The sequence below is a fragment of the Panthera tigris genome, chromosome F2 (genome assembly GCF_018350195.1).
Source record: "Panthera tigris isolate Pti1 chromosome F2, P.tigris_Pti1_mat1.1, whole genome shotgun sequence".
In the NCBI taxonomy this organism is placed as follows: domain Eukaryota; kingdom Metazoa; phylum Chordata; class Mammalia; order Carnivora; family Felidae; genus Panthera; species Panthera tigris.
Window position 1 is genome coordinate 38,720,723 of NC_056676.1, and position 16,100 is coordinate 38,736,822.

At 43.5% G+C, this 16,100-nt stretch overlaps 1 protein-coding gene across 10 annotated transcripts in view; it reads right to left on the reverse strand.

The window, feature by feature from the left end:
- Positions 1-16,100, reverse strand: part of RUNX1T1 (RUNX1 partner transcriptional co-repressor 1) — a 153,831-nt gene that overhangs the window by 47,728 nt on the left and 90,003 nt on the right. For all 10 annotated transcript variants that reach the window (XM_042972833.1, XM_042972827.1, XM_042972834.1 and 7 more), the window contains 2 exons: positions 14,631-14,812; positions 2,302-2,552 (listed from right to left, as the gene is read on the reverse strand). In XM_042972833.1, coding sequence (XP_042828767.1) covers positions 2,302-2,552; positions 14,631-14,812 — 433 coding nt within the window. The remainder of the gene's footprint in view (positions 1-2,301; positions 2,553-14,630; positions 14,813-16,100) is intronic.

Genomic DNA, 16,100 nt, shown 5'->3' on the forward strand with positions numbered 1-16,100 from the left:
TGAGTGTATGTCTCTACATAACAGGCATTTATAAGTCATACCAGACCAAGTATACTTTTATGACAATTTTTATATTCTCAAAATGGCAGCCTAATGTAACACCACAATGTGTTACTCGTACATCAAGATTTTATTTTACATTAACACACACTAAACTCTGCCAGACTTTAGGGATGGTTAAGTAGTTGCACATATTTATAGAGATTAGCACTATTAGCTTCATAAGCTAATATAATTAAAAGGTAAGGAATGTGGTCTGAAGAAAAATCACATAAAACCAGTGGGTACAGAGAGAATTCATAAAGGAATATTTTACATTACTAGATGAAAACATAATCATTGCACATAAGCATAATTACTTCCGTGCTGATTACTTTATAGTGCACTGGAACTAATATTTTATAAAATAGCATTTGCTGCCGCCTAAAAAAGAGGCCATTCCTTAACACCTACAAGAGTGGATATCTTGAACTGTCTCACAATGAACTGGGGACTCCACTTCTATTTAAAAATGAGCAATTATGGCTTGGGGGCAGGAAGCCCTAAGTAAATGACAGGGCCTTTGCTTAGAAGGAGGTTGTCACCACATTTGATTTGGGGGTCAAAATGTTGATCCAGATTGAGAAATAACATAACCATTTTTGAGAGCTCTTCAGAAATGGTACCTGAGAGAACACTAGACAGGTTGGCTTTTACGGAAGCACAAATTGTATGCTTAGCCATTTGCCTAACACGCTATGTAAATGTAGAAATGACCGTTGTGGGGCAACAGAACTACTGGTTTACTATCTCACAACTGGGGCCTCAACTGCCCCTCTTGTCACCCTCACCACCCCCCCCACCTTTCTGCTTTCTGAACATTTGGAGGGTTAAGTTTTGTAGAAAGCCAAAAGACCCCAATGTGGCAGCCCTGCCCATTAGCAGCCTAGTGAGAAACTGAACATAAACTGTTGCTCATCACGCCATCTCTGTGGCTAAAAACTCTGCCTCTGCTATTCGAGCAGCAGACAACTGGCTGGTTGTGTTTCCCAGCAGACAACTGGCTGGCTGTGTTTCCCTAAGTTCCGCACCCTTAGCTCTGTGTTCTGGTTTCCCACTTAGACGTCACCCCTTGCTGTTTTCTCTATCCTGTCCACCGGGTCTACCACGTCAGGAAAGTTCATCAACAATCAGCTGACTGAAGAAGTCCTGCTGGCATGTGGTGACTTGGCTGACACAGGAGATGGAAAAGGGAGAAATGACCGACTGTTGCTCTCAGTTTACAAGTAGCTCAATTCGTCAAAATGAGAATTACAAGAGCCCAGGAACAGGGCTCTGGCGCCGTGTGTCAAATCTTACCTTGTTCATCTTCCCTCTTATTTGTCATGGCGGACACTTGCTCTTTAGAAGGCAATGTCTCCTAAACGCTTCGCTTCAGTAGCTTTATGTAAAGAAGGAATGAACCCAGGCGGATGGAACACATATTTACCCAAACTCATTCTTTCTCTGGTACTTTGATCTATGACACAAAACTGTCAATACTAAATTCAATCACTGTCACTTTCAGGTGAAAAGAGTACCACATCATTCCTCAAAGAACACCTGTTGATTTAAGCCAGAGACATCATGCCATGTCATATTTTTCAAATACAGAATATCACACAGACTGGGAAAAGCAAACTGAACTCTGAGACTATCTGAAATAAAAGTACAATGAGAGGAAAAAAAATATTTTAACATTAAAAAAATGTATCTATGGCAGACAGGCTGCATACGAAATCTCTAATGTTAAACTAAAAATTCACTTTGCATTTGTTGAGGACTTAATTGAAAAAAAAATTTTTTTAATGTTTATTTTTGAGAGACAGAGAGAAAGAGAGACAGAGCATGAGCGGGGGAGAGGCAGAGAGAGAGGGAGACACAATCTGAAGCAGGCTCCGGGCTCTGAGCTGTCAGCACAGCGCCCAACGCAGGGCTCGAACCCACAGACTGCGAGATCGTGACCTGAGCCGAAGTCGACACTTAACTGACTGAGCCACCCAGGCGCCCCTATTATTAATGTAGATGCCCCCTTCCAAAAAAAAAAAAAAAAAAAAAGTTAGCCTGCTGCCATGAAGACTGTAAGTAACTGAGAGAGAAAGCACAGCTGTTAAAGAACATATTAATACTAGCCAAGTGTTCTCATAAAGGAGACAATAAAAAGAAAGGAAGGAGAATTTTTACCCCTATCACAGATTTCAAGCCTCAAGTTCAGTTGAGAAGTAATGAGTGAGTCTTTACGCCTCCAATCCCATAAGAAGTGAACAGATCCTTCAGTCTTACCCATAGGTCTGTTTCTGTCCCTGAGGTCCCTGTGGCTGGGGTGTCGATAGGAGTCCCTGTAGTGGTGGGCAATGGCCATATCATCCAAACGGTAATGCTGAGGTGGAGGTGGGGTGGGGTGAGGCAGGCCATTGGGCTGGTAGGACAAGCCATTATTTGGACTGTACCGCTGGCCTGGGCTAATAGTGCATGGTCGCTTGCTTGGATGTTCTGAGTGCAAAGGCTCTCTGTCAAAGCCATTTTCTTTGGTTCTAAAGGGGGAAGAAAAGAGTTGCGTCATGTTACTCAAAAGCCAGCATAGTTCAGATACTCACATTTGAACTTATAATATAAACAGAATGCTTCTTTATTGGCCAGAAACTTTCTAAAACTCAGCTTCCCAGAAGACCTATGGGAATTCACTGAAACCCATACTGAGGCCTAAAGAATCACAAGACTGCACACATGAGAAAATGAGTCCACTCCTCAAGTTAGCAAATATCTTTTCAGCTGAAACTCAGCTGGCTGGGTCACAAGTAAGAGGAATCCCAACCTCCCTCTATGGTTAACACTTTCATTCAAAAATGAGTACCTGATTTCAAACAAATTACCCTAAAACTGAACTATCTTCGATGAAGATTCATCAAGGTAGTGTGGCATCACTCTCTTGATGAATTCTTAAGGGGAGTCTGTTCCATTTATCCAACTTGGCATCTGACTTTCATGTCAGAACATCTAAGAGCTGTGTTGCCCAATACCATAGCTACATGCAGCTGTCTAAATTTCACTGGAAGCTAACTGAAATTAAGCTTAAAATTCAGTCCTTCATTAGCAGTAGCCACATTTCGGGTACTCAATCACCACCTCTGGCAACGGTATCGGACTGCACAGATACAGAACATTTCCATCATCCCAGAAAGTTCTACTGCAAAGGGCTGACCCAATTGAACTAAAACAGCAAAGCCATGCCATGTCTGGGAGTCTGACATTGCCTTTGTCACCGAGATCATTCATCAGCAGTCATAAACAGCCACCTGGAAGTAAGCCCCCCTTAAAGCAGAGGAAGCTCGCCCAGAGAGCTTATGTGACCTGTCATCAGGTCTCAGGGCAAGATGGGCACACCCGGACTGTACTTCGTGATGTGATACGCAGAGCTTTGAACTTGGCTTTCAGAAGGAATACAGTCTACCAATGAGCCCTGATAACTAATCACTGCTCCTCGAGTCTCAAACAGAAATAGGGCTAAAGAAATATTTGGGGGCTGTATATATCTCTATTCTTAGAGACCCACTCAGTATATCCAGTAAGATAAGAATGAGCCACATCCAACACTGACTGAAATCACAGCTCCTAAATTAATTGTTTCCTTGGTGTTTGGCTCTCCCCACGAGACCAGTACTCTGTCCTTAGGCCAGTGAGAACACCTATTTTCCCAGGGAAATTTCCCCACGGCAATTCTACAAAGTCACAGTAACTGTAGATTTCCACATGCCTTTTGGTTTTAGGTGGGTGACAACAGCATAGAGACCTTTTAAGACACTTTTCTTGGTTTCCTACTATCCAGGATACTCTGTCTGATGATACCAGAAGGATCTGCGTGGAAACTAACTCAACAACAGAGATGCAGAGATTAGAGCAGTAAGATTCTATCATGAACCATCCTGTATGTCCCTTTAGGGTAGAGCCTTGGTGACAGTTTATACACACCGGTTGAGGAAGATGGAGGAGTTAGAGACAGAAGGCCCAAGCACACAGAGAACTGAAACTCTGCAGGGTTCAATGTGAAATGAATATATGCCCACTGCATGCCGAATAAAGATGCACCGTTCTAGAGACAGGAGTCTGGGCAACGTTGGAAATGACAGCAGGGCATGGTCCTCGCGAGAGTGGCAGCCAGAAGTCTTAATGCCGCCCCATCAGAGCATGTGTCTGAAACACACTGACTCCATACATACCGATCATCAATAACAGACTAAAATGCCCAATGTATCTCAGACATTAGCTAAATGCACTGCTTTAAAATAATTTTCAAAAGTGAAAGGGAACATTCTAGCTATCAATTTATCTTCTCAGAATATATTCATGTCATTTGAATCTGTATTTTCATATCCTCTACATTTCTGAATAACACACTTCAACATTCAATGTGCATGACCAGCATAAATCAGTTGGAAAATACTGAAGACTATTAGTAGCTACGAACATAATGCTAACACAGCACCTACCTTACCGGCAGGGTGGTGTAGTGGAAAGAGCACTGGACTGGGAATCAAGAGACCTGAGATCTAGTCCTGGCTCTTCCACGACTAGCTGTGTGACCTTGGGCAAGCCACTTAACCTCTCTGGACCTCAGTTTGCTCATCTGTAAAATGAAAGGGTTGGACTAGATCAGTGGTTTTCAAACTGTGCCACCTGAGGTGCTTTTAAGGGATTTTGCAGGTAATGAAGAACTTTTCCCCCAAACAATCAAGATTTCAAGGGCCAGAGGAAACCCCTTATTCTTTTCTGTTTTACCAGTTGGGGTTCCACCTAAGGTTCCATTTTAAAGGAAAAAGTCTGCTGCTAATATCAAGTTTGAAAACCACTGGACTAGATGATTTCTGAGGTCCTTGCTAGCTTGAAAATCCTGCAATTCAATTATTCTGTTTACATCTACAGGTCACTTATGCCATCAGGGTCATGATCAAAACACACAGGGCTAATGGTCCTCTGGCCCGACGGTGTCAAAGTCAACCACATTAGCCGACAGAGAACTTCTCTGTTCTTTGCTTTGGACAATTTATAAATATTTGTAGCTGATTTTTGGCGCAAAAATAAAAACTATCCTCTAAATACCTTGTAGCAGCCCCTGTCGAATTTCTAAATACACAAATATCTCTGACTCAGCTGTCAAACCACACAACGTACTGGTTTTGTCTCTCCTGGTTCAATGATAACAGCAACACACAACACTGGAAGAATTCTTATAATTTTCCAAGTGGTTGTATATGTTATGTACTTGAACCCTCAGATCAGCTGTCTGATCAGTGCTGTTACTTCGATGACCTATTATTATGAAAAACGAAGCTTTTCCCCCCTAAACATTAGTTTCTACATTAGTAGAATAGATACATTAGTATCTAAGAAGCAGGGCTAGGTCCTGAGTCTATCCTATCATTTCTATCAGGTCCCTGCTGTCCTATCCTGGGTCCCAGGACTCTGCTAGCCTATTGAAACAATAAAGCTCATCACCTCACAAAGTTAGCTATATTTTACCAGCAAAGCATTAAAACATTCACGGCTCATAGAAACAAAGCTATGAAGAAGTCTCCCTGGTGCTTCCACAAATCACCATGTCCAGTTACAAGGGCAACCCTATTCAAAGGATGTATGTCCAGAAAGGTAACTAAAACATCTGAAGCACTATTTGCTGTCTTCTTAGAAATGCCTACAACTGTCTCCACCTCATTTGCTTGAGCAAATTCCAAATTAGCCCTTTATATGTTGCCCTTTCAAAGCGTATAGGGCTGAACTAACAAACTGTCCCATCGCTTTTCATTGTCTCATCCCAGCATACTCTTGAAATAACTCAAATTCGAGTGGGAAGTCTGTCACGTCTCAGAGATTTCCAGGAGGCATTTTTCTTGTTTGTTTGTTTTTTAAATCAGCCTGAGAATATTCCATCTCCCCAGCAGAAATTCTCCTGAACATAACCCAACTACTTTAACATTTAGATCCCAATCATTCCTCTCTCAAGAGTCTGATGACCCTAAGAACAGAGGGCCATTCAGGACTCAGCTGTGTGACCTTGGGAAAGTTAACATTCTGGCTTCAGTTTCCTGTCCAATAAAATGGGACCAAAGGCAAACAATATGTGTTAAAACACACACACACACACACACACACACACACACACACACACACACACACACACCCCAAAACTTAAGAGGTGACCGAATTTACATTTTACCGCATCTCAGGCTGTGTTTTCCCCCCAGCTCCTCAGTAATAAAGGCTGTGAACCATTTTAGAAAACAACAACAACAACAACAACACATTTTTAAAACATTTTCCTCTACATAAAGTATTTCAAAACTTATGATTGACTAGTGTGAGCTGATAATCCCTATTTATATAGAACAATGTAACATTCAAGGAAATGAGGGAAATGGAAAAAGTTATTATAAAATCATGACAGACAGAATGAGAGGACCAATCTCCTACATGACTCGAACAGGCATTTTTTTTTCCTCAAAAAAAAAAAAATGTGGCGGAAAATATCACTATGAAGATTGCCGTTCTAGAGAGATGCAAATCTGGACAGCATAATAGGCGACAGAATGGCAAGGAAAACAACTTACAAATTCTAACCTCAGTGCTATTGCAAATCAATATCTGCGCTGGGTCCTCACTTTGAGTTACCGCAGGTATTTCAAACAGGACGTGTCCAAACTGACCTCATCCTTCTCTGGTACCTCCTGTGCTGGTCAATTTTGCCACCTTCTACCTAGTCGCCCAAGCAGAAACTTGGAAGTCATGCTACAACTTTCCTCTCCTAATCAAGTGCGGCCAAGGGCTTGACTCCCTGGCACAGACCCCCCGGCCCTACCCCAGGACACCTCATCTCGGGCTGCTCCCACCACTGTCTCCCTCAACCAGCATCTCAGCCAGAGCCAGGGCTAAGATGCCAGCAGACTGTCACAATCAAAACATACGCATATATTTTTCTATTTCAGAAGTGCGTACTTAAATCTCAGGAGGTAAACAGTTGTATGATCAAGAAGCCCAAAGCCATTAATAACTTAAATACATCTTCCTTCCCTTTCCGAACACGTGTGATTTGTTAAGGTTCCCAGAGACTAACCGGACGCTGAACCAAAGTGGAGGGATATCATTCTTGACATCCTATTTTCAGAACACAAATCAGCCAAAGGTCTCTTCAGGAATTGTTAGGAACTAGGTGAGTTTAGGTAAAAATTTTACAGAACACCTTCCCACTGGTGTTGAGTAATGTATCTGAAATGAAATATATTAACAAACTACCCTGCCTCCTTAAAAGGAAAATCAAACCTAATTCTTCATGACACCCCAGGGTGGTTTCAACGTTCTTGCCATCTCCCTGGAGGAAGATGGGGGAGCACAGAGAGCTGGAGGACACAGGACCATCACCGCTGGGCCATATGGCAAGAAGCGCCTTCGTCTCTCCACGGCTAAAGCAGCACCCAGGAGACAGCTTCCTGAGCAGTATGCTAATACTTTCAGGAGTGAATAAGATGCAGGTGGGCGTTTGCCACTCCAGACAGACACCCACCACGCCTGGATCTTCAAAGATTACAATCTGCGGGTTCGCAGAGCCATCTGAGTCTTGCCTCCCGTGTCTCCTAAAGCTTGCCACCTGCTCAGCAGCTGGGGTACTTGCTGCTGGCTGTCCCCGTGCCTTTCCTAATTTCTGGCCACTGCAAGGTACTCACGTTCTCCTGCTCCTGACCTCTCTCTGAAACTGTGCTTTCTTACTCTCTCATCTAGAAATTCCAACTGGAGCCCTCCAGTTTTTTTCCCGTCAGTGAACCAGTCATGGCATTTTGTCCCTGGGCTACTCATGGCGATTTTCATGGTTGTGGCTGTTTCAGATAGGTGTCTTTTAAAACAGGAGAAAGCAAGAAAGTAAGAAAGCAAGCAAGCAAGATTCTTGAGGGAGAGCCCATTTGGTATACTCCTGGAAATGACGGCATTCAGCTTAACTTTCTTTGTTCCAGTAGTGCTGGCATTGTTGTTGTTACGCGTGTTGTGCGTGTGGCGCTTTCCTTTGTTTTGGTTCGGACATCTAGTGTGTGTAATGTGCTGTCCTAAGCTTTAGTGGGAATACAAAGATGACCAAGACACAACTCACGATCCCCCCAATACCCTCCTCATATGATTACCTCTCAGTACTAGACTTATCTGGAAGCGTGCTGGCAAGAAATAAACACCATTTCATCAGAGACATAAGGCTTCTATACGTCCATGCAGGACCTGAATTTGGCAGGTAGCATAAAAATAGTACAAGAGGGGACTAGGCTGTTGGGAATAAAGATCACTCCACGATGACACTCGAAAGAGCGGAGGCTATGGAGAGGGCTTCAGATTTTGGCACCGCTGATTGCTGGAACTTAGAAAGCTTAACCCCTATGAGCCTGTGTGTTTTCATCCACAAAGTGAGAATGGCGGTCTCAGAGCTACTAAGAGGGCTATCTGAAAAACTCCGCGTGCGGAGCCCAGCACACATTTGGCATTCATAACTTAACCAAGTCACTTTGTGTTCGAGGTGGGGCATTCAGTGGCTGGTGGTAGAAGAAACGTAGCTATAAGAGCATGGGTGTTTGAGTCAGAGGAGGAAGGATCAGAATCCCACCAGTGCCTCTTACAAGCCATGTGACCTTAGGCCCATTCTCCAGCCTGCCTGTACACCGGAGGACTGTCAGAGTAAGTGCCCTATGGTAGTCCTCCCCTCTCTGCGGTTTCCCAGCTCCCATGGTCAACCGCAGTCCTGGAGCAGATGACCCTCCTTCTAACGAATCATCTGAAGGCCTGTTATCATAGCCTGATGCGACATCGCGATGCCCACGTCATCCATGTCACTTCATCTCATCACGTGGGCATTCCTTCATCCCACCTCATCACAGGAAGGGTGAGTAAGATATTTTGAGACCACGTTCACACAAACTTTTATTACAGCATGTTGTTACAACTGTTCTATATTATTCACGTGGTTGCTGATCTCTTACTGTGCCTAATTTGTAAATCCAACTTTATCGCAGGTATGTCCGTAGAGGAAAAAACATAGTATACAGAGTGGTTTTAGGCATCCGCTGCGGGGGGCTGCTTGGAACGTATGCCCCCAGATGGCGGGGGCCTACTATATATTAATATGTCGGTTATTTAGCGTGAGGACTGGCACATCTTAAGTGCTCAGGAAAACAGTAACCATTTTTTTAAGCTTATTTTTGAGACAGAGATACAGAGAGATAAGGAGAGAGATTGAGCTTGTGAGCAGCGGAGGGGCAGAGGGAGAGGGAGAGAGAGAGGGAGAGAGAGAATCCCAAGGAGGCTCCAGCGCTCTCAGTGCAGAGCCTGACATGAGGCTAGACACCACGAACCATGAGATCACGACCTAAGCCAAAACCAAGAGTTGGATGCTTAACCACCTAAGCCACCCAGACACTCCAAACGGTAGCCATTTTTAGTAGTTATGATTGGGAAGCCTTCATCAAATAGTAGATACTGAGTTAGCCTATAAAGTATGGATAGAATGACATACAAGAACCAAGGAAAAGGGCAGAAATCACCAGAACGCAGACTCAAGCATGAGGAGTATTCAGCAGGGCTAGACCCTAGGAGAGCAGCAAGAAGCAAGGCTGGCAAGTTCATGCTGAGGTTGGTGTGGAGAGACCAAAACATCCCCTACAACCATGCAAGTCTTCTTATCACGTAAATGCAACCTGATCCTATTTCACTAGAAACCTTCACAATTGATCTGACTATATAAAAAAAAGTCACCTCTAGAAGAATGACTACTCACTTCATGCAACTCAAGACTGCGTAAAAGATTGTGACACGAAACAAGAATGCATGAATGTAACATAAATTCCCTACATTTTGTCATAGACAACTGAATGCAAAAGACAATACGAACTTAAGTCTTACTTGCATCATCAGTTAATCCTGCCACTCCCTGTAAAGTGTATCTACCTTTTCTTTCTAGAAAGACAAAAACATCGAAACCTCACTTATTCTACAGAAATGGAAAAATGGGCCTCGTAGGTTCAGCCGGCATGTGCTGTGATGACCCATCTTAACATTCAACCAACACGGTTTCAAAACGACTGCTTTCTGACCCTCCAACCTTCAGTATTTTTTAACTTACTCACTAAGTCAGGAAACCTGGCTGACTGAGGATCCTGTCCCGGATAGTAAACCCCCAGATTATACTATCACATTTACCCACTTGGGCAGTTACATGGCAGAAATGAGTAAAGGGGGAAAGTAAGGGGGGGGGGGGGGACACCTAATTTCTCGTTGAGCTTATTTAGACTGCATATTAAAACATAATCTGTGGGGCGCCTGGGTGGCTCAGTTGGTTGGGTGGCCGACTTCGGCTCAGGTCATGATCTCGCGGTCCATGAGTTCGAGCCCCGCGTCCGGCTCTGTGCTGACAGCTCGGAGCCTGGAGCCTGTTTCCGATTCTGTGTCTCCCTCTCTCTGACCCTCCCCCGTTCATGCTCTGTCTCTCTCTGTCTCAAAAATAAATAAACATTAAAAAAATTAAAAAAAAAAACATAATTTGTGGAACTGCAAGATTTCAGGTATGTAAATATGCTGGGTTTGCCACTAAGAAGCTCTGTGACTTTAGGCAAGTTCTTTGGGCCTTCGTTTCCTCGAGCCTAAAGAGAAAGGGTTGGCCTGGTAGATCCCAAAGATCCCTCCCCGCTGACAAGCTGCAGAATTCTAAAGGTCAAACAAGTCTTTGTAGAAAATAATATTTAATTATTGAGGGAGGAGGAAATATATAATAGTGCAATTATGTGGCCTACATAATAAAGTCTCGATGTGTTAAGCTGAGAACGATTTAAAGCATAGTTAAATTAAAATGATGGCCTAGAAGAAGAGGATTAATATTTAACATTGATCATTTGAAATAGTAAGGGGTGGAGGTGGAACTCGTGTTACCCATACAAACCCAAAGACCATTCAGCTGGATTTCTTAAGCAAGAAAGATTCTCTGAGTCAGAAGATCAGCATGAACAGGTGTGAATACAGTATTAAAAAGACACATTATGACCCAAAGCTGCGATATCAAAGCTGTGAGCAAAGAAAGGTAGCAATGATAATTAACGGAACACAGGTTTTTTTTTTCACTCTAAAGTTTTTTTAACCATTTTGCAGTCTCAAAGGAATGCAGCCTTGTCTAATTGTTCTTTCCCTCCTCACCCCATATGAAAACGTGAGTGGCTTCATGACTCTCATGGTGAGAAGTTTTAAAGAGTGCCCTTCTAGTCTTATCTTTGACAGTGGTCACTTTGGGGGCACCTGGGTGGCTCGGTCGGTTAAGTGTCCGACTTCGGCTCAGGTCATGATCTCACGGTCCGTGAGTTCGAGCCCTGCGTCGGGCTCTGTGCTGACAGCTCAGAGCCCGGAGCCTGTTTCAGATTCTGTGTCTCCCTCTCCCTATGCCCCTCCCCTGTTCATGCTCTGTCTCTCTCTGTCTCAAAATAAATGAACGTTAAAAAAAAAGAAAAGAAAGTGGTCACTTTGTGTAATCAGTGCAAGGAAGGTCCCCATCCCCTTCGTCATCTTCTTCCTTCACAGAGTGACAAAATAAAGGTCTACCATAACCAATCAACTTTTAAATGCCAACGAAGAGTAGAAATCAGAATTTTCCATTTACTTTCCTCAGCATTTTAAATAATGGCGTGATTTTAAAACGAAAATTGTCTTTTTCTAAGTCAGGTTGTACACTATTCTACCACAAACCTACCAACTCAGTATAGTTGTTCAGAAAATTCACCCTGGAGATATTTTAAAAAGGAAGTTGACTAGATTTCAGGTTTGTGTTTGTTTTTTTTGACAGAAAAAAAAAATTTCATAGATTCCCCCAGAGTGTTCATTTCTCTGTAAATAACAATAATGTTTAAGAAAAGAAGAAGAAAAAAAAATAACCAGTGGCAATCACATTTAAGGATGAGAAGAAAGCTACATTTGCCAAAACCCATCCCTGAAATTCACGATGACTGTTCAGTGGATTAAATCTGCAACCGTCACAGAATTTGAGCCCCCAAAGTTGTAAACAAAATATAGAGCGCTCTTTTGTTCGTGACATGTCATGAACAAATTACCAAAATGTGTTTTCTCCTCAGGTGTCAGTTTTTCCCTCTTTTAGTGACTGATGGTTCCCAGTGTTATTACAGAAACAGATTGATCTTTTTAATGAGCCAGTTTAATAGACTCCAAAATCTCACCGTGGCTGCTCATCCATGTCAGACCATATGCACCAACAAAACATTCAGTAAAACAAAAAAAGCTCTGCTGTCAGCTCCATACTCTATAAAATTTCATATAGTAGATCTGGATATACAGATAAATAACCGGAGAAGAGGAAAATGCATATGCAAACAAGATGCAGAAAATATATGCAAAAAAATACTGTAGAGACCCATATTTTCTTGGCTCTGATCACATTCCCACAAGATACAAATGTATTTACACAACATGTTCTCATTACCCATCCTCCTAAGTCTAAGGAAAGCCACTTGCCATCCTTCCATTAAAACACACACTTCGGGGTCCCACTTGCAAAAGAATGTTCCAGCCTAAGAGCAACTGTGTGAATTCTGACGCCAGCAACTTTCGATGAACAACCGAAGGGAGAATAAGCCTGGAGGCTCTTTTAAGAAAGTTCTACTTGATCGAATGCAAACATGCATGCACATACAGCTACAGATCACCAAAACAAAAATGCTGATTATGTGTGGAACTTAAAGGAAGTTTCCATATCAGTGTTAGCACACTGTTCAAGGCTCACCTCAGCGTCGTCTGAGCAAAGTCTGCAGGCACAACACCTTCAAATAGAAAACACTGGAAAGAAAACCAGTGGGGGCAAGGGCTGGGAATATAGAGAAGGAAATGAAACTGTTCTGTCTGCTAGTCAGCAATTGGGGTTTCTAGAACAGGTGGTGTCCACTTCCAATTTTGCCCTATAGGATTATCTTTACCTTTATATGCCAGCCATCTAAACCTTTCCCTGGTATCCGAGCGTCCACTCAAATGTTTTCTTCCCAAGTGTCCATCTACGCTCTCCCTAATTCTTTGATATGATCCTAGAAAAATGGAGCCTGAACATCTCCATACCTGCACATAGCACTGATTTCCTGCAGGGTAAATGGGTTAGAATCAGAGTAAGGTACCTGTGAGTCATCTGTCCTCGGGCTGGCTCTTGGTTTTCAGTATCATATGGACACCACTCAGACACCTGGATTAAGCGGCTTCCTTTAAAAGCTAAAGTACCAAATGCTGCAACACGACTGAGGAAATACGGCTTGCAAAGACGAGAAAGCGGCACTGCAGGCAGGTCATGTTTGGAGGTGGGTCTACAGCATGTCAGAAGTAAACTAACGTTTAACCTTTTGCTTTAGGATTTTAAACCACTAAAGGGTCCTACGTCCAGAGGAGAAAAATTCCAGAGACTGTAGCATGAAAACTGCTTAACAGAGGATTATGTAATAACTGTATGTAAACTGGCTGGCTTTTAATAACATCCTGATTTGCAAAGCAGCTAATACATTTAAGGGTAGCTAAGTCGGTCACAGATAGATGTCTCTGAGTAGCTCCAAGGATCATAAGCTCCTATGAATCTGGAACATAATTGTGCCAGAACGTTAACCCCCTCAAAGGCTGTCACATTCATGCCTGATGAAATGCAGAAAGAGACAATGGGTAAGTAGAGAAAGGAGACAAATCACGTGACAAACACATTTCTGAATGCAGTTTCCTTTGGATACAGTTCCATATTTTTACAAATACTATGCAGGATACTGCTAATAAGGCTTCATACTCCTCTATTAGAAAATATTTATATGGGAGAATGAGGTCCTCAAGAAAATTATCTTAACAGGCACATGAGAAATTTCATGGAAACGCCTTATTCAACAACCACTTTGTAGGGCTGCATGGAGAAGGGGCTTTGTTTTACGGTTCTTAGAATTCTCAGGTGTGAGAGCAGAGTGTCTGATGGAATGAATATTGGCTGAGAAACTATTCAGCAAAAAATGCCATCTATTAATCCTATTAACTTAACGCCTATCTTCACTCAGTTCATCTAGCTTCCCAGAAGTTTTCTCGTAACTCAAATAAACCCCAAATGAAAAAGCTATTGCATTGTGTTTATTGAGCAACGCCTAAAGGCCAGCCTTCAAAACCACTGTGTTCTGAGAAAACCTGGAACGGCAAATTTCCTAACACTGAAGGGCAAAATATGTGGTCGGGCTGAATTATGTAATAAATAAGAATCTCAGTCTTGACTGTATGTCTAAGGACCATCAGTGGCACCTAGGATATCTGAATATTGTTCATCTTCACCTTTTCCTTTAACGACGATAAACCTGCACCAAAGACTGACTGACACGGGCCAGAGATTCATCATCGCTCTGTAACATCCCCCCACCCCGGGCCAGCGCAAGCTCAGAGACAGCCACCCTAGCGCGGTGCTGTGTTGCAAGGGGACAGCAGTTCAGACGTGACGCGAAACACGGTGTTCGTTCCACAGATGGGAGGAAAAGGCCACGGTGAGTCCAGGGTCCTCCCCCCCCCCCCCCCCCCCCCCCCCCCCCCCCGCTCACCTGTCTGGAGTTCGCCTCTTCCCGTTTTCGTTCACATCGAGAAGCAGCTCTGAGGAGTCAACAGGTGAGGTGGTGCTGGCATCCAGAAGCAGCTGTTCATGCTGGGCGAGGTACTGGGCAGGGTTCTGTTTGGCCAGCCTTGCGCAGTGGAGGAGCTCGCGCTGCAGCAGGGGCAAGTTGGCCTGTGGGAGCACGACAGGAATGAGAGGGCGGGCCGGGAGGCTCCTTCCAACCAGTGGACCTGGTCCGCTTTTTCCAACACTGGCGTGCACGTGACCCAGCGCAGCACCTGAGCCTGGGTCGCCCCAGACGTGGGGCGCCTCACCTCTGTGAGCCCACCTCACCGATCCCGCCTCGGTGTCCCAGACAACCTTGGAAGTGGCACCTGTTTGCTTTTAGAGTCCCTTCGTACTCCAACACAACAGGATTATAAACTCCATAGGATATCAGCTTCCGGCTCCACCCGTGAGCAACTTCTATCTCCACAGGGAAGAGGGAAGGGACGTGAAATACAAATACGGTTCAATTAACCTCGAGGTGAGCTCCCTAACGCATCCAAACTATCTAGTGACTTACCTAGGTAAAACAGGTGAACCCTGTGAAGTACCTCTGGCCAGCTACTAACTCCAAACGAAAAAATACAGAGATGAACATAAAGGTTGCTTTTAATACTCATCAGATTTATGCAACATTTAAGTAATGGCCTGAGTTCGGTCAGATATCCCAGTTGGAATTTATGCAGAAAGCAGCAAATACTACTAGTCTACAACGGAAATCTGCTTTCTTTGCACCGATCAGCCTTATTCTGAGGAATGTATGTTTTCTAGCATCAGAAGAAATCCTGTGTGGGGCGCCTGGGTGGCTCAGTCGGTTGAGCATCCGACTTCGGCTCAGGTCATAATCTCGCGGTCCGTGAGTTCGAGCCCCGCGTCGGGCTCTGTGCTGACAACTCAGAGCCTGGAGCCTGCTTCGGATTCTGTGTCTCCCTCTCTCTCTGCCCCTCCCCCACTCATGCTCTGTCTCTCTGTCAAAAATAAATAAAACATTAAAAAATATATATATATGTATTAAAGTGGCTAATTCTAAAAAAAAAGAAGAAATCCTATGTACCCATTGCTCTCACTGCACACCAAGCCTAGCACTTTGAAAAAGACTCTCAGAATATGCTTGTTGATAGATCATTCTGGCAAGCTCAAATGTAATAAAAAGGAAGGAGATAATTTCACACACAGTAAAGCATTAAAATGAAAATCTTGGAATTTTACTGAGAAGTCAACTTACTCTGACATTATAAATCTACGTTGTTGTTGTGTTTTCTCTTCTCTTTTATTTTTTACCTTCCGGGGGGAGGGGGACAGAGTGGATAGTTATGGGAGGGCTAACAGCACTCATCCCCAATAGCCCTTAACTCTCCAAATTCAAGGAAAGATCAATAACATAAATCTCTTCATGACACAAGGATTTTATGTG